At 41.6% G+C, this 18,900-nt stretch overlaps 1 protein-coding gene across 2 annotated transcripts in view; it reads right to left on the bottom strand.

Annotated features, from left to right (window-relative positions):
• Positions 1-17,739, bottom strand: part of SUFU (SUFU negative regulator of hedgehog signaling) — a 78,003-nt gene extending 60,264 nt beyond the window's left edge. For both annotated transcript variants that reach the window (XM_083441569.1, XM_083441570.1), the window contains exons 1-3: positions 17,364-17,739; positions 10,552-10,686; positions 2,459-2,595 (exon numbers count right to left, since the gene is read on the bottom strand). In XM_083441569.1, coding sequence (XP_083297695.1) covers positions 2,459-2,595; positions 10,552-10,686; positions 17,364-17,632 — 541 coding nt within the window. In that variant the 5' untranslated portion in view covers positions 17,633-17,739. The remainder of the gene's footprint in view (positions 1-2,458; positions 2,596-10,551; positions 10,687-17,363) is intronic.
• Positions 17,740-18,900: the final 1,161 nt, after the last annotated feature.

Genomic DNA, 18,900 nt, shown 5'->3' with positions numbered 1-18,900 from the left:
CAGTTGTGGTTTTTTTTTAATACAGTGGTGCCTCGCAAGACGAAAAGAATCCGTTCCGCGAGTCTCTTCGTCTTGCGGTTTTTTCGTCTTGCGAAGCAAGCCCATTAGCGGATTAGCGCTATTAGCGGCTATTAGCGGCTATTAAAGGCTTAAGGGATTAGCTGCTAAAAGGCTATTAGTGGCTTAGATCAGCTGTTAAGCGGCTTAGATCAGCTGTTAAGCAGCTTAGCGATCAGCTGTTAAGCGGCTTAGCGAACAGCTGTTAAGCTGCTTAGGGGCTTGGGAAAAAGGGGGGGGAGGGAAAAAGGGGGGGAGGGAAAAAGGGGGGGGGAGGGAAAAAAACCCCCAGGAATCGCAAGGCATTTTCGTCTTGCGAAGCAAGCCCATAGCAAATTCGTCCTGTGAAGCACCTCCAAAACGGAAAACCCTTTCGTCTAGTGGGTTTTCTGTCTTGCGAGGCATTCGTCTTGCGGGGCACCACTGTACATTATTATAGCAGTGTGCAATATAGGTTCATTATAACCGTTTTTTAAAAAGACAAAGAGAGACACAGGCAGAATAAAAAAGGCTGGAATGAATCCGCAGCTTCTGCTTGCCTTCCTTTCTGGAAGCAATGTTGGGGTGACTGGCTCCAGCAGGAGCAGTATAGGAAGAGGAGGGCGTGACAGACACCCTTCACTTAAGCTCAGTAGTGTGAACACTACTGTAGGTGTGTTTTAGATAAATCTCTGCCTGTATTTCCTCAGCAGTTTTTCAATTAACTGCTCATGATATTGTTTATATTTACCAGCAGCAATATATTATAATTGCAAACACTTAACCCTCATCCAGAACATCTAAATAAGGATAAGGCACTTTTAGAACAAAATTTGAACTTTGTTTACACTCCAAAATGTTATACTGTAGATTAATGGTTACTTTTGACAGGTACAAAACTGTTTCAAACAGAGCTTTTAAGTTTGTTTTTTTAAAAATGATTTAAACCTGTCACTAGACATAAATTCTTTCTAGGATGACTGTTGCCTTACACTACCCCATAAAACACTTCCAGCCCTTCTAGACTCTTGACCTTCCCTCCAGGCAGATAGAACCTTGTCTGTCCGCATACAATCTCTATCTCTAACTGACAGTCAATTCATTATCTGTCCTCACTGACATCAACCCTTTCTAATTCCACTCAGATAGTCAGAGACCCCTTCTGCCCACCCACAGACAATCTCTGCCTGCATTCTCTCAGACAGTCCCTATCTGGATCTTAAATTCCATTCTCCCTCTCCCCCATTGGCTGACTGACTTACCAGCTCCCACTGGCTGCCCTCAGCCAGATCTGCCCTGCCTCTGGTCAGCTCAACATGGGTCTTTTTCTCTGCATGAAAAATGTCCTGTTTTGGCTTCTTGGCCGTTCTTTCATGGTTGCTTTGTTAGCTTTCTGACTCTTTATCTTTTCTTTGCTATTTTCTTTTACCTATTATTCCATTTCTTCCTTTGTTGAAATAAACAGTGTAAAATTCCTGGCTACACACCCCAAAGAAATGTGCTACACACGCCTATTCATATAATATGAGTACGTCTAATGAGTAGGCCCTTTTGGAAATGTGTTAAAAGAAATAACAAGCATACTGAGTTATGATCTCCTAAGAGATGCTGAGATAATAATATTTGCATACCTTAAGGCCTGAGAAATGACAGTTTATGGACAGCAGCAAAAATGATTTGCCCAAAATGGATAAGCTCTACAGACACTGTGATATTGATTATCTGGGATATGGCATATATGGTGAAATTAAACAACTTCATGAGACAGATAGACTGATTAGCTTATTATTTCAACAAAAGAAAAGCTCAATTTTTTAAAAAAGCACAAGATCAAATTAACCCACAGTTTTTATTCCAGTAATTTTATGTGTAGCAAAAATACATTTCATATTTGCACCATAATATTTGCTTGTAATTTTTAGCATTTTAATCAGCTTGTAATAATATTCCTTTTATGACATTTGTATATCTTAAAACAACCACAGTTATTTAAAATTTAAGCTGATCTGTATATTTATATCTGATATTCCAAAGTTCTCTATGGACCAATCCATATAAAAAGGATGAAATGAAGAGAGATCAAAGCCAAGATTATGAAGGTAATTGGACATAGACTACTGAAGTCTGCATCAAAGGAATTAAGAATAATCATACTTGGATGCCGCATTTGTTATCCACAAATCATGAAACAGTCTCAAAAGACTCATATATATAAATGGCAGTATCTCCCTCTATTTATTTTACTTCCAGCAAAATAAATATTTGAATTTGTTTGATCTGTCATGCAAAAATTCACAACCATATTAGTTGTAAGTAAACGGAATAAAAGCCGAGTGCCTCATAAAAGGCATACTACAAAAACAAAAGAACGAACTCAAATATCACCAACCTTTTGGCATAAAACGAGCCACATAAATAGTACCTGATTGGAAGACGTATCTGGCTAAGCCTTGCATCAACTCTGCTGGCCATGTCGGTGGTGCAGATTCCCCGGTTTCACGCTTAAGTCGAAATGTCAGTTCAAATCCAAAACCACTTGGTCCGTCTGATCCAGTAAACCTGGATGAAGTTAATGACAAAAGGTTTCACAACAATAAAGCATCATAAGCAGATGAAATTATGATGCCACTATGTCATTCATTCCTGGTGCAAGGGAAAACATTAGAAAGAACCCCCAAATATGTCTCAGAAAATGACATCAAAATCTGTTCAGGACCAAGAGTTAATTATCTCAGATCCTACCAAGATCTAAGAGCTATAATGCCTTCCCCAACTTTAGCATCTTATTTATTTTTTAAAAATATTATCATGAAAATCAAGTCAAGGAATGGAATTGTATGGATGGATCATCTACTTTTCTCTCACACACATTTGTATTTCCTATTCTGTTTATAGTTACCAAACATGTTTGCCCTGCATTCCAGGCTTTGCCAACTACAATGATACAGAAAATAAACTGGGACACTCTACAAGTATACATCTATTATTATTTCTATTAATTAACCTATAAAAAAGATACAATTAAAAGGGAGCATTTAGAACTGGCTGGTTATATAGCATAAGCTGCTCAAATGTTATATACAAAGCATCGGAAACAACTGGGAATACCAGTGAATAGATGGTATTAATAAAATGTGGAAGGATGCTGTTATGACTAAACCGACCAACTACAGAAGTCTGTGAGAAAGATGCTAGACATCCGATTTACAGGCAACTCCCCACCTATGTGGGGGTTACGTTCCAGGCCTACGTGTGCATAAGTGAAATTGCATAAAGTGGGGAGCACCCTCTAAACACCTTTTTAACGTCCTCTCTGCTGCTCTCTCTCCAATATGAACCAAAAATACTGTATGTAAAAATATCCACAACTAGAATTGAAGCTATGGGACTAGCACATGGATAGGCAAACTAAGGCCCAGGGGCCAAATCCAGCCCAATTGCCTTCTAAATTTGGCCCACGGACGGGCTGGGAATCAGCATGTTTTTACATGAGTAGAACGTGTCATTTTATTTAAAATGCATCTCTGGGTTATTTGTGGCGCCTGCCTGGGGTTTTTACATGAGTAGAATGTGTGCTTTTATTTAAAATGCATCTCTGGCTTATTTGTGGAGCGTAGGAATTCGTTCATCCCCCCCCCAATATAGTCCGCCCCCCCCCACAAGGTCTGAGGGACAGTGGACCGGCCCCCTACTGAAAAAGTTTGCTGACCCCTGGACTATCAGGAGGCTCTGGGACCGACACATCAGCTGTTAGGTGGGGAGGCTGAGCAACATAAACAAAGCCCCGCTGCACCTCCAATCTCTTCAGGGTTTCCTTTGCCCTCACTGATGTCCACTTCGGGCTCAAGGGCGGGGGTCTCCTCACAAGCCATAAGCACTCTCCAGCTCTCTCCAGTCATTTCCGGGTATGAATTGCATAATTTGATGGTTTCCTGGCACCACGCGTATATGCAGCTGCGCGTAAGTGGGGGGACACCTGTATTTATAATTAGGTGGAAGCCATACAACTTTATACCCAGAATGATCCCCCGACTGCAATACTGTTTCAATTAAATATGAGGGGGGGAAATAGCAATTAACTACCATCTTTGTAAATTAAGAAATCTGATTATTCAGTGTCCTGTGACACCTGTAATTCAGAACATAGCCTTTTGTTTTGTATTTGTGAATTGTTATCTGATTTTTTTTTGTAAGAATGTCAGATGGTTTTAGAAGTAATATCTATGATTATATGCAGCTAACTATGGAAGACAATCAGCAAAGACATGTATGGGTGGAATAAGCTTAACTTCTCCATTATAGTTATACTCACTACTGCTAAAATGATAGCACTTTTACATCTTACGTTTTTATTTCAAACTTGGCCAGTAGAAATCACATCAGCACATCTGAGTCCTTGGCAGAAAGGTGAATGTGTTCCTATTTCAATCTAAACATCCACATATTTTTAAAGCCTTACTATATACACCCCCACATTCCAGCATCTAGGGGGTTCACAACTACTCCTTGTATTACAAAACACATGATTCTAGTTCACTATAAATAGACATAAATAAATAATGAAACTAAAAGTGGGTGAGTATGGAGACATTCCTCTAAGTGTCTATCTGTTTTTAAAACACAAATTTTGATCTCTACAAATTTTTGATCTCTCTCTTTGCATTAACAGGCCCCCCAAGATTCAGGCTTTCTAATTCAAAGTTAAAGCTCTTTGCCAAAATGTATACATTCTCACTTTAGTAGGTAATTTCCCCCACATTCCAGTGTAAAAGAACTACATTATTGAAAGAAAGATATGAGGTAACTCACTGGACAGGGGGAAAAGTATATCACATATTTACTTTAAAGCAAGGAGTACTTACATGTAAACATATTTATGAAGATGACCACTGGGGCAGCAGGCAGGGGGACATAACTGTTTATGTGTAACTATGCCACCATTCCAATGAGCAAAGTACAAACAGCACTTCAGGCCAATTTTCAGTGTAATTTGAACTTTGTTTTCAGAAGCTAACACAGTGCCAACATATACACCACTGAAGGCTTTAAAACAGGCCAGGAGCCTTTTCAATTAGCCAATCCCAATTCAGCTAGTAATGTCTGCAGTACTTTGCATGCTAGTGTGTCCCAATACCACAATATGCTGCTAGAACATGAAAACTGAAAATTAAGCTAGACTTGTCACACTGCCAAATTACATGAAACCAGTAACTTTAGACATTTACTTTGTACTATTTTTGCTCCCTTGGACTCAAAATATGTATTACATGAGATTTTTTTTCTTGACGCTGTTTATTTTAATCTAAAGCAGCATGCCCCATGCTGCCCAAAGGGGGGGTGGAGGGCAAGCAGGGAAGAAGAGGAAAGACTGCTCAACTCTTTCTTCACTGGTCCTTTTCTAGTTTCATGACCACCCCTCCTATCAAGCTGTTTTTCATTTATGGCTAAGAAATGCAGATAACCAGATAGGGGAAAGAGAAACTTGGGAATAATGATTTTGAACTGGTTAAGGTTAACAGGGGAGAGAGCCTTAACTATTCAGTTGGCCAGGTTTTAACTGAGTTTGAACTATATCACCTGGTGTTCACTTCAACCATGTTAGATGGCCTGGATTCCTACCTTTGGTTTTTATTTCATTTTTTTAAAGGGCAAGTCCCTAACCAGAAATATAATGCAAAAGAGGCAGGGACAACTCTGCTCATCATTCTGAAAGAAGCATGTTCCCTTCTTACTTTCATTGTGCTTAGTCAATGAGGGAAGCAGTGCCAGACATGTAGGCACAGGACACATTTGCATGTACAGTGGTACCTTGGGTTAAGTACTTAATTTGTTCCAGAGGTCCGTTCTTAACCTGAAACTGTTCTTAACCTGAAGCACCACTTTAGCTAATAGGGCCTCCTGCTGCCACCGTGCTGCAGGAGCATGATTTCTGTTCTCATCCTGAAGCAAAGTTCTTAACCCGAGGTACTATTTCTGGGTTAGCGGAGTCTGTAACCTGAAGAGTATGTAACCCAAGGTACCACTGTACCATGCAGAAGCCAAAAGTGCTTCTCTGTTCACCCCTGCTCAAAATGGGGAGAAACAAACCATGATACCTGGCTTAGTGTGATGTGCAAAATAGATAGCATGGTTTATTTTACTCAAACAAATCACAATTGGTGAGCCAACGCTGCTTTGCTTATGCTGATCACTGGTTTTGAAACAACGCTAAGCCAGGAGGTCGCTGTTTGTTTCTCACAAGCACAAGTGGAGAGGAGTGAAGTGACCAAGATCAGCTCATGCAAAGTTTGCCATCTGCAGCTTTGTATGACATGCAAATGAAGTCACTAGTGCCAATGTGAAACTTATTCCAAATGCAACTAGCATGTTTGGAGATGAAAATTCCTAAGGAAGAGGAGGAAAGAGTTAAACCCCCCACTCCATACCTGTAGCAACCCGAAGAGAAGTTGCAGAGTTGGAAGGGACCCTGAGGGTCATCTAGTCCATATTGTTAGCAACTCCTCAGAAAGGCTTAACAGATCAGGACTCTGAAGACAGCGTGTGCAATTGCTGTAGGATTAAGTCTGCTTTTCAGTTTATAATAAGCAAGAATAATTTTCCTTGCAAAACTCTTGCTCCTGTGACCTACCACACACTGGTGCAATATCACATTTACTACAACTCCTGGGGGACAATGTTCAAGATCAGACAGTATTCAACTTTTCAGTATCCAAACTAATAAGTATCTCTTATATTTTTTCAATTAGTCTTACATTACACAATATACAAACCACACTGGAATTGTTTTTATGGGATGTATGTAACTCACATATATAAAAACAATTAGTTCCATTTAGTTTATCTGGCTGATGTCTGTTCTTTGCCAAAGGAGACAGAGAGAGATCTGGTAATGTTGCCTTCCTAGGCCTCACAGAGAATGCTATAATTAGTCAGTTCAGTGACCTGTTGCAAGAAGGAACAGGATTTTTCCCATTCCTACAGAGCCCATGAACAGACACAAATTAATCAGAAAACAGATAATTAGCAGTTTAGGAGGCTCGGAATATTGAACAATGTAGAAAACAAGCAGGATCCAGCTTGGGTTCACCCAACGCAGGATAGAAATAGTTAGGAAGAATGATGCAATGGGGACTAGCTTGTGAGAGCACAGGTCACACACAGCAGCCAAATCTCCCAAAGACCTTGAAGAACTCAGTGAAAGGGGAATTGGGATTCTCAGTTCTAACCTAGAATGCACAAGTCAGGAGTTAACAAAAGTGCCAACGTGCTAATGTCTTAAAAGAAAAGAAAATGCACTCGGACATTTGTTAGCTTTAGTGTTCTTGAACAGCCAGTCTTCCCTGCCCCCCACAGCACAACTGCTATCACAGGACACTGGGAAACTATTTTACACTAGAAAGGAAAGAGGGTTATTCTCCAAGGAAGAACATGCAAGATATGCTGCAGACCGGCTTTGCCCCGAGCCAAACTTGGTTACATTCCTTTTATTAAAAGCAGTCTTCCTTGTAAGTTCAACTACTGTGCTGTAAACATAAAACAAGTCTCCCTCCACAGCTAACAAAAAAAATCTTGAACTCTAAAATATTTAACAATAAGGATGTGTTTTAGTTCCAGGGATTGTGTGTGAGTTTAAGCAGTGCAAGGCAGCCTCTCTGTAGGTGGCCCGTCTTTTACATTAACTACCTTAAACAAATGACATTTTAAAGCCAAACACACACAAGAAAATAAATTCCACAAGGTGGCCATGGCTTCAAGGGAGGTCTACCACCAACAGAGAACAGGAAGTATGAAAAAGTGCCTTGATGCTGTGAATGAGGGAGGAAGGATACTATTTGAGGTGTGTGGCTGAATGTTTCAAGATTTATAAAATTGCCCTAAGCAAATGTGTATGAAATGGGGACATTCATTTTCTTCCTTTTCAAAGAAAAGTAAATTACTATGGGTAAAATAGTTTGGATAACAAGTAGAGTTGTAATATTTTCTTGATTTTATTGTTTTATCTTTTTGTAAACCACAAGGGGTGGGTCTTTTTTTTTTTTTTTACAATCAAGCAGCGTATAAAATTTATGAAATAAAAGAATAAAATAAGATAAAGGGGTATTCCGGGTATCCTACATGAAAAAGGGAAGGTTGTTGTCCTTAGTCCCAAACTGAATCAGGACTAAAGATATTGCCTCTTTCATACTTAAGAATCCAATTTCAACAATATTAATTCCACAGTTGCAAACTCCATCCTGACAAATGTACTGACTGAAGATGTTGACGTTTAAAGCTGGTGTCATGTTTGCCATTACAACATAAAGTTCTTTTGCCTAGTATTTTTGAATGCAAATGACATCTAAAAATCAGGAATAATTCATGTCACTACAGTGCTTTTAAATAAATTTATTTATTTAGATTTAAACAACCAGTATTTAAGCAGAATATGAAAACCACACCCTTCTAACTAGAAGTAAGTCTGTCAACAAGGAGGCATGGGTGGGCTACATTTCAGCCTTTGCAGGATCATTAAAATATAAAATTAAAGTGAACATTCACACCTCACTTGCTACATCTGTTTGCAATTCCATTATTAATAGTGGCCTCAATTCAAGCTAGACATTCTTATTTCAAAATACAGTACTGGGAGCCTGTGTTGCCCTGATTAGTGGGCATGGCCCTTTCCTTTCCACAGAAACTGAGCATCAAGGAGCTGATTCTAATGGCATTATGCTGCTAGCAACAGGGTAACGAATTAAATTAGAGTTGATTAACTGAAAATATTACTAACCCAAACCAGCGGCTTCAAGTTACAAAAAAGGAGATTTAGACTAAACACCAGGAAGAACTTTCTAATGGTAAGAGCTATTCAACAGTGGAACAGACTCCCTTGGAAAGTGATGGATTCTCCTTCACTGGAGGTTTTTAAGCAGAGGTTGGATGGCCCTCTGTCATAGGTGCTTTAGTTGAATCAGGTTCCCCTTCCAACTCTATTATTCTGTGACTACCTCGAAGCCTAGTTAAGTGCCATATGGGAAGAGGCACTACCTCAGAGCTATGGAGTCCAGCATCCTGTTCTCACAACAGCCAACCAGATTCCTGTGGGACTGTGTCCTAGAGGCTTGCAGGGTGCTGGATGGGCTGAAATGCAGTTTACTCCAGATCAAATAACTTGTGCCACCACTGCACTGATTGCTAAAACCAGGCCTCTCGGTGGCTAGTCTATCTGACACTTTTCTGTCAGTGTGGAATCTGTCAGTGTGACATAAAGTTAGCCCAGCACCCATTCATCTGAATCCCCTATTGTCACAGGGCCAAAATGAAACATAGTACACTATATCCTAACCAACTACATAGTTAAATAAAATGTTAACAGATATGAAGCTACAGTTTAAAAGGTTGTATGTAAGCAACCCATATTCAGTGCAGACCAATTTAAGTTGTATTCAAAACAGACCCACTGAAATCAATGTACTTATTTCATGTTAGGTTCACACTTCATAAAGTAGTATACAGTCCATGAGCACCACAGGCACGCTGCGTGAACTGATTTTAATGGGTCTACTTCGAGTATGACCAATAACATTGCCCTGGCAGTCTATGCTGCAGAAAATAGAGGAAGTCTTCAGGATTGGGTCTCACTAGCAACACAGGGTTCAGGGTAGCTAGTTGTAAATGTTAGTGTGTGTACGCTTTAGAAAAGTTGTCCTTAAATGGCTGTAGTTGCTGTTTTAAAAGTATTAAATAGGGGAAACACATGTTTACATTTAAAATACAAGTCATAGAATACTTTTATACAAACATAATTCACCCTGAAACAGCACAGGATCAAATTATGCTCATTCTGTAAATGGGGAAAAAGCAAGAACAGACAAGTATAGACAATTTCTTAGCAAAAACTAACGTACATCTTCACCCAGAAACTATCTGCATGTTGTTCTGCCATGTTTTAACAATTACATACGGTATGAACTTGAGAAGGGCAGCTCTGATAGTCTGTTGCAATGCAAAAAACAAAAGCATGCCTTTGGTGCTCATGGACTGTATACTACTTTATGACATGTGAACCTAACGTGATAGACACAGAGGTGTAAATGGCAGAGAATTGTAAACAGCAATGCCAAAGGCCATAAAGTGTTACAGGAACTTTAACATTTCCATGGAAAAGTAAGCAAAGTGACTATTCACAATAGCAGTAATTGGCAATCATATAATTATTCCTATCCTTGCTATGATAAATTAACACCTACAGTGGGAGTTTTTCTCTTAAACCCTGAACAAATAAAATAAAATTTGGTGATAAAATTTTAGTTTAGCAATTTCATATTGAATTCCAGTAGCTATTTTTTTAAACTTTTGCTGAAATCTGGTACTTGCAGGCCAGCAACAATGCCCTGGGAAAAGACAGTCCCATTCTATCTTTGTCACATAAACCTACTTTTTGTATGTATGTGTGCATGCATGCTGCTTCTATCACATTTCCGTCCACTACAGAAAGCCACAATCCACAGTAAATGGGAATTATTGAAAACTTACTCATGTACTCTGTTATCACCATACAAGTCACTCAATCCAAAGCTTACATAGTGCCAGTGCTCAGGAACATTCTGGGATGGACTCCCCAAATTCCTGTACATACTGACGTAGTCCAGAGGATCAGGTCCACCTAACCTATTTGAAAAAAGGACAAGAGTAAGCTGCAGGTCAGTCTTGGAGATGGGGGTGGTTTTCAGAAAAATGCATTTATCAACGCTCAATATCATTAAACCCACTTCCTTCTGAAAAAACTCATGGCACACAGGCAAGAACTTTGCCCCGCTGTTGTTGTCCTAGATCTATGTTGTTGCCATGCCTTCAAAGCATCTCATATATTTTGTTTTATTACCAAATAACATTTTAGTATTTTTGTTTACTAAATTAATGGCAAGTCTGAAAATATACTGCATGTCTCACAAGACAAAATGCTTCTTTTTCAAAAGGAGCAGTAAGAATGAAAATTCGTATACAAGAGCCAGTCCCTTCCAATACAAGATAGAAAGGTCAGAAAGTTTTTTAAAAAAACATTTACTATATATTTAAAGTGTTTCTCCAAAGTAAGTCATTTGTCTCAATTAATGTTCACAAAACAGAACCACAGAAAATATTACTTTTTAAAAAAAGAAACATCATAATGCAAGCCCTAATTGTCTTCAGAAATGAATAACATAATTTCCCACCTAAGCTTTCTGCTCTGAAGGAAATAATGTGGAATATTCAGCTCTACAAAATGTTATTAGGACCATCATCTGATTACCTATATTTACACATAGGTAAAACCAACAGTTATAAAGCAAAAGGCATTGCTACTTTGTTTCTAAGAAAATGCAGAAATAGCAATTAAAAATAAAGTTGCCTAACTGAGGACATCTTATAATAATCAATTAAGCTGTTTTAAATCAAACAATTAAACACTGAATCGCTACTATTCATGCTCATGAAAGCAGTTAGAATCAGTAGTGTTGCCAGGCATACCATCTTCTTAAAATCTGCAAGAAAATGTGTGTCAGACTATTGGTGCATCTACTGCAAGAAGGTGGGGGCAGGATGCGGGGGACCCAATCCACACAGAGTTCACCATCTTGGAAATCTAGTTGGCATCCCTGTCTGTATTCACCATTCCTCAACTAGCTAGGGCAGAAACTGGGTGGTGTAGTTATGTAGGCCTCCCCACCCAGGCCCATGCAAAGGCAGGAGGGTACCCTTGCCCCAGGGCTCAGAGGACTAAGCTGGTTGCCCCCCCCCCCCCCCCGAGACTAGCTGCTTTTTTGAGTTTATAACTTTATCTAACAAGACTCCCACCCCAGGCCTCAGACAAGCTCTGCACAGGCCTGCTGCCCCCCCCCCCCCAACTTCTGAATAACATCTTTCTTGATGAAGAGGAGTTCTGGAGAATGAGAAGGCTTGCTACCATTTTGTGAAATTTTGGTTGGTTGTAATAAAGGTATTGCCCAACTGTGGATTTTGGAGAATATTTCTGATGCACAAACACACCTACTTTTGTTTTTTATGTACTGTAAAAAATTATTTTCAGCTACATGCTGTGTCTAACCACTATTTCCCCCCCCCCCATGAATCCCAATTATAAGCAAGATAACTGTTCAGAATTCTCTTTGGAACAGTCACAAAGGTTAACACAGGATGTGAGGCTTCTAAACTCCCTCCACCAAAGGATTCATTTGGAAGAAAGAACATTAGCCTCAGGGACAAAGGCCATATTTGCAAGCAGCACAATGTAGCTTCAATGTGTTAAAAACATTGGGAAAGTGCTTAATCAGCATTGTTTTTGAGAGTGTGAAACTAAAGCAGAGTATGCTGATCAGACCATTCTCACTAATGAAAAATAACCCTTGCACACACTTTAGGAGACTATTCCATAAAAGCACTGAAGTTTAAGTCATGAATTGCTGTGTTCCACTTTGAGAAACAAAAAGCTGAGAAGAGAGCCCTTTAAAAAAGAAAACCTGTCCTCAGTTTGTTCAATCAACCCAAACCTGAGTGCAATCTCCTTAGTGCTTAAGTATTAGATTATATGCTATAAAATATTCAGATGGCATCTCCATTTGAAAGGGAACAGATGAGGGGAAACTAGCATCTATTACTGGTAATAGATTGAAGTAATTTTAATTTGCTTTAGTATTTTAATTCTTCTATGTTTTTAAGTATGGTTGTACATTTTTCTTGATTATATTGTTTTATCTTTTTGTAAACCACTGTGAGGCTTTTTAAAATCAAGTGGTATATAAATGTTATAAATTAAAGAAATAATAAAGCTATGCTTGATTCCACTGGTAACAGCAAAAACTGGTAGGAACATAATTATTATTTTGTTGATAATTCTACTCTACTGTCTAAAGTAATGGGAATGTTATTTGAGCATTCACCAGCTCCTGTTCCTGAAAATATTTTCATTTTGCTTTTGCTTTCTAAGAAAAATGCTATAATACAATGTTTAGTATACTCTCTACAGTCTTTCCCAGCTTCTGCTGGTTCACCAGCTCAGACTAGACCCCTCCTCCTTCACAAAGACCATTAGAACAGACTGCCTTGCATGCAGAAGAAGGGGCAGCATGTGAGGTAGACTGTCCTCACCACCTTCTCTACCAGCAAGGGCTGCAGGCTCTCAATATCACAGCATGCTATGTTTTGCTGCGACACCTATTTATACATGCATATTATATCCCACCCTACTTCCCCAAAGAGCCCAGAGGTACTTAAACTAGAAATGTGGGAAGTGCTACACATGGATCAGGTAAGACTTGCAAGTTTGGCTGGAAGGAACTGAGGTAACTGTTGCCAGATGGACCAGCCAAACGAAAAATGCATAGAGGCAGCAGTTACCTTGCCTGGCTTATCATTTGGCTGCCTCAATTGTCACAGAGGAAGGAAAAATAGGCAAACTATAGTCCATGAAAACTGGTGCCATAAAAAAATGTGTTAGGCTGCAATCCTAACCCCACTTACCCGTGATAAGTCCCTCTGAATACAACAGGACTTGCTTCTGAGTAGGTATTGTCAGGATTGAAATCTTAGCTTTTAAGGTGCCACATATTCTTTTAGTTCTTTCTCCCTTTAAGTAACTGATAACCTTAGGAGTCCACAGGCAGCATGTTTATAGTATGTGTGAGTGGACATAGATGCACGGTTCTTCATGACCACCAACTGAGTCATTCAAATTTCTTCTCCAGTTCTTTTTTAAAAGGTTTCTCAATATTTGACAAATTCAGGCATGGACTATGGCTCAAATGATGACTTGTTTCATGAGCTTCTTTGTAAAAGATAAATGAGCCTAACACAGAGATCGCCTAAACATTATCCCTGTGTTCTGGGCGTTAGCATCCCATCTGAACATCACAGAATTGTAAAGTTGGAAGGGACCATGAGCGTTATCAACCCTAAACACTGCAATGCACAAGTCTTTCACCCAATATGGGGCTCAAACCCACAACCCTGAGATTAAGAGTCTTATGCTCTACTGACAGAGCTATAAAGATGCTTCATATGCAACCTTCATCTAGAGCAGTGGTTCTCAACCTGTGGGTCCCCAGATGTTGTTGGACTACAACTCCCATCATCCCTGAGCTCTGGCCTTGCTAGCTAGTGATGGTGGGAGTTGTAGTCCAACAACATCTGGGTACCCACAAATTGGGAACCGATAATCTAGAGCAAGGTGGTACAATCTGTGGCCTGACGGCTGTATACATTTGACAACACACACACACAGCCCTTGTGCTGCCTTCCCAAAGCCGGGTAAGTGAGGCACTGTGCTTTGGGACGAGGTGTGAGGGCTCTAGGACCCTACCAGAGCCTCATGCCTCCTCCTCAACTTAGCCTTTGGAAAGGCAGCATGAGAGCTTGATGGGGGTGTCCCTTCAAATTTTGGCCTCACTTCCCTCCCCCTCCCCCACTGGTGCATGACAAGGCAGTGTGCAGCCTGCAGGCTCTGTGTCAAAGTACTCTTGTGGCTCGCTTGGCATTAAAAGTTGGGCCACCCTGATCTAGATAATTACAGTTAATGGCTGGCATACAGAGTTTCCCCATCCATCCATTTAGTTGAGATTCCTGCAATGAAGGGGGTTGAACTAGATTACCCTTGGAGTCCCTTCTAATCCCATACAATTCTATGATCTGTTCCCACCCTCTGTAGACATGATTGGGAGCAGCAAGCAAATTATGGCTTCTCAGCAGACATACATCAACTGAAAGTGCTTTCTGCATAGGAATTTTCCAACAAGTGAAGTGACACAAGAAGATACATACAACCTGCAGGCTTCATTCCTTTTTGAAACTTATTTCTTTAAAGATGCACGTTGAGAAAGAACAGCCAAAGCAACTTCAATGCCGGTACTTGCAGTGTGACACAAAGCTACAACTCCCACCCCAAACCAAAGCATAAGCTAATTTCCAACTGGAAGATAGGGGCAGAGGGCATACAGCATGCCCATGACACCAGCTGTTTCAGCATTTTCAATTTCTATATAGGCACAGAAAGTGGTTGTTATGAAGAGGAGAGACAACTTTACAGAAGAGCTTCTCAGACACACAAAATAACAAATTAGCTCTGTGCAAGCATCCAAAGAGATGTGCCATTGGGAGGCTAAAGAAGATGAGCATTCCAAATAAGTTTTGAACAGCATTGTCTGGGCCAGATGCTTGTCTCACAACTATTCTTTGGTAAACAGACATTTCAGACTACCTCCTAGTGCTTGCTATTTCTCACTGAGGAAGAGCAGTTCTGAGCTATGTAGGGTTACTGAAGGAGATAAATATACCACTCCAAATCAAAGTAGCTAAGGCAACACTACTTGAAATAGGTGGAGTTTGTTTTTTAATCTACATATGGCTCTGCTACAAGCAGAATTATCCTGACTCTCACCAACATAAGGTTATTGCAGTCCCTAGTTTGCATTTTATTTTGTGGAAACACAGTGAAATCCTATATATGCCTATGCATATTTTATTTTTTTTAGCTTATTGCAAAGTCCAACAGATTTGTCACACCCAATCTATGGAACTCATTGCCACATCAGATGCCAACAGCCTGCGGTAAAACTGCATCCAGTAAGAATTAGCCAGATTCATAGAAAGTAGTTAAAGACATCACAGCACAAAATATTCTGGTGTCACTAAACATAAATGGCCAGAAAATTTTATTGGAAAAGGTAATTCACACATTACTATATTAAACCAGTTTAAGCTAACTACTGTCTAACTAGGTTTCCTGTCCTGAATATGGGTATGATGGGTATGATATTTGCGAATATGGGTATGATGGGTATGATATTTGCGAATCGGTCCTCCCATTATAAAAAGAGTATAGCTGCATAATGTTCTCCCAATAGCATATTTTTGACTCAACAAAGCCTAGAATCGCAATAACGACAAAACGGAGAACAGACAGTTCCAGCTGGGACATTCAAACTACAACCAATAATCCCAGCAACCCTTAACTACTGTGCCCAGAATTCCATGAGAGAAATGTGCTTTGAATGTGCTTTAAAGGCATAGCATGTAAGTGTATAAGAGATGTATATAAATGTGCACAGGAGATGGACATGCAGCATTGGGCCACACTAACAAATGAACATGTACACATTAAGTATCAGCACAGGTGAAGCAATTCATGTAAATTGAACAGAGTCCTTGTGTAAACAGTTGCATGCAATCATTCAGGGAATGCACAATAGGTCTTTGCCCATCTGAAGATCAAAGAGAGCACGTGCATATATTTAACTATAGAGGCACACAAAATTAGAGAGAAGGAAAGATGAAGGAAGGTAGAGAGAAAAAAAGAGGGAAAGGAACACACTTCTGCAAAAAGTATTGCACAAGAATGTCACAAAGCAGTTTTAATAACAAGTGCAATATAGAGAGGCTTCCTTAAGTCTATGCACCCACTTTTGCAAAACTTGCAAGCAGCAAGTGGAACACCACTCAGTACTTTATTCTACCTCAATAAGAGGAAAGTACCTTCAGCTACCGTAAGTCCTCCAGCTAGTGTATTACTCATGGTGGAGAGGTATTTCACCATCCTTGATAAGGGGACTACTTATACCAAAGTTTAAGAATGGCTGCTCTCTCAACCCACCTCTCACACAGATCAAGGTTTCACTGTGGCTATGGGTCCCTACACAGCTCTGCCTGCTCTCCAGCAAAACCCACCTCTCATATCAACGCCGCCTCAACCCTCACCTCTTCACAACACTGTGCCCAGATCAATGAAGGAAGCTCTGCAAAGATCAGGGCCCCCTCTTAAAACTCCCTATTCCAACTGAGGCCTAAATCTGCACATCCTGTGAGGGTTAAGGACTCTGACCAAGAGGCTGACCCCCACCTCCTCGCTCAGAGAGATGCCGCCCTCCCTCCACCTCCGAGCTGCTGCTGCTGCTCACCTACCTACCTCCTCCCGCCTCAGCCCCTCACCTACCAACTCCCCGAACTAAAACCAGGCACCTCCGAGGCGAAAAGGCCCAGGGCACCCGGGAAACCCCAAACTCTCCCACCACAAAGCCCCTCCGGGCCTTCCCAGGGACTCTCCCCCCCAAAACCACTCGACCTCCGTCGCCAAGTCCTGCCTCAGATACCGCCCCCCCCCCGCCGTTTCAGGGAGCCTAGATACCTCCCGGGGCTTCTTCGCCCACCCGCTGCCCCTCATCCCCACAGCCAATGCCGACCCCGCAGCATACAAGCAGCTGCCTTTCCCGGAGAAACTGCCCCAGGCCCTGGACCTCCTTCAGGGACCCCCAGGGCCTCCCTCCCACCCTGGGAGCCCCTCGCCCCCCACAGCGGCTCCTTCCTTCCCCTCCACTCACCAGTACTTGATGATGGCGGTGACCTGCAGCGGGTTGGGCTGCTCCGGGTACAGGCGCCGGCACTCGCCGTAGATGCCGTGCAGCCCCGGGGGGAAGAGCGGAGGAAAGGGGGCCGCCGCCGCCGCCGTCGCGGGGCCGGGGGGAGCGGGGGCGGCGGTCTCCATGGAGGAGCCTGCAAAGCCGGGGGCAGGAAGAGAGGGCGCGCGGGAGCTGCGCACCCCGCGGGGCACCGGAAGGGCCGAGCGAAGGACGGCAGCCCTGCCCCGCATGCACAGCCCAAATGGTCGCTCCCAACTCCCTTCGCGACCCCGGCCCCGAGCGGCGGCGTCCCGCCTCCTCCCGCCTTGACGGGCAGGCGACTTCGCCAATCCCCCGCGCCGTGAAGCCAAAGGGCCGACGCCGCGTTAACCCCTTCCTGAGGCACAACCCTGACACCTAGCGACGCCCAGCTGCCATTGCAAGACGCCTTTCTGCCCAGGGGAAGAGGGAGGGCGCGGGGGGGGGGGCAGGAAGAGTCGCCCGAGCTTCAAGCTCAGTCAGGCTGTGGGAAAGCAGGGTTTTGTGGCAAAAATTGGGAGAAGGGTTTTGCGGTGTGGGCCCCTCTTGGTCTGAAGCCCCTTTGCTATCTGCTCGCTCTCTGCTATGGGGGTTGGCAGTTGCTCCCTTGCTATATGGGGGACTCCCCGCGACGCCAAAGTAGAGGCGACATGAGGTCATTTCAGGATAACAAGCATCAATGATCATGTTTTTCTTATTATTATTCCACCCTTCCTCCTTCATTACAGGATCAAAAGAACCTTCTGAGGTTGGTTAAGGCTAAAAGAGTGACAGGTCCAAATCCACCCCCAGGTATCATCCAGAATGAGTGGGATTTGAATCCAGGTGTGTTTTTTTATCATTCTAGTATGACACAGTAACTTTAGAATCAAGCCATCTGTCTCTTAAAAATGATTTAAATTAATTGATCCTTCAAATACATGCTTCTTTATTTTATTTATTTCACGTGTTTGTATACTGCTTCATTGTCAGAATTTCTAAGCAGAGTACATAAAATTAGGATGAATAAGAACAATTAAAATTCATCATAGAAACCAAAAGAAGAAAACACAACACATGCTTGGGACAGCAACACTCAATGAAACAGGACTTACAAGATATGCTCTGTGATTGGGCTGGGATATAAGGGATCTTGTGGTCTTTAAGATATCATGGACCAAAGTTGCTAAGGGACTTGTAAATACATCAACCTTGAACCTGACCCAGTAATATATGAGCAGCCAGGGCAAGCTTTTAAGCACCAGTATTATGTCCTGAAGTTAGTCTGTCCCCATCAAAAGTCTAGCCACAGAATTTTACACCAGCTGGAGCTTTTGGACCAGGCACAAGGATAATTCCACATGCAGTGTACTCCTGTAATCAAGTCCTCAATTACCAATTTCTGCAGTTAGGAATGGCTGTAGTTGACACAAAGATGGATCCAGGAGCACCCCACAAAGCTTTTTCTTTCTGCGGCACAATAACCCAATCCAGAAAAGGC

This window comes from Podarcis tiliguerta, assembly GCF_965153285.1.
Source record: "Podarcis tiliguerta genome assembly, chromosome: 5".
NCBI classification, from domain to species: domain Eukaryota; kingdom Metazoa; phylum Chordata; class Lepidosauria; order Squamata; family Lacertidae; genus Podarcis; species Podarcis tiliguerta.
Note: the sequence above shows the minus strand (reverse complement) of the source record. Positions and strands in the feature narration are given on the sequence as shown.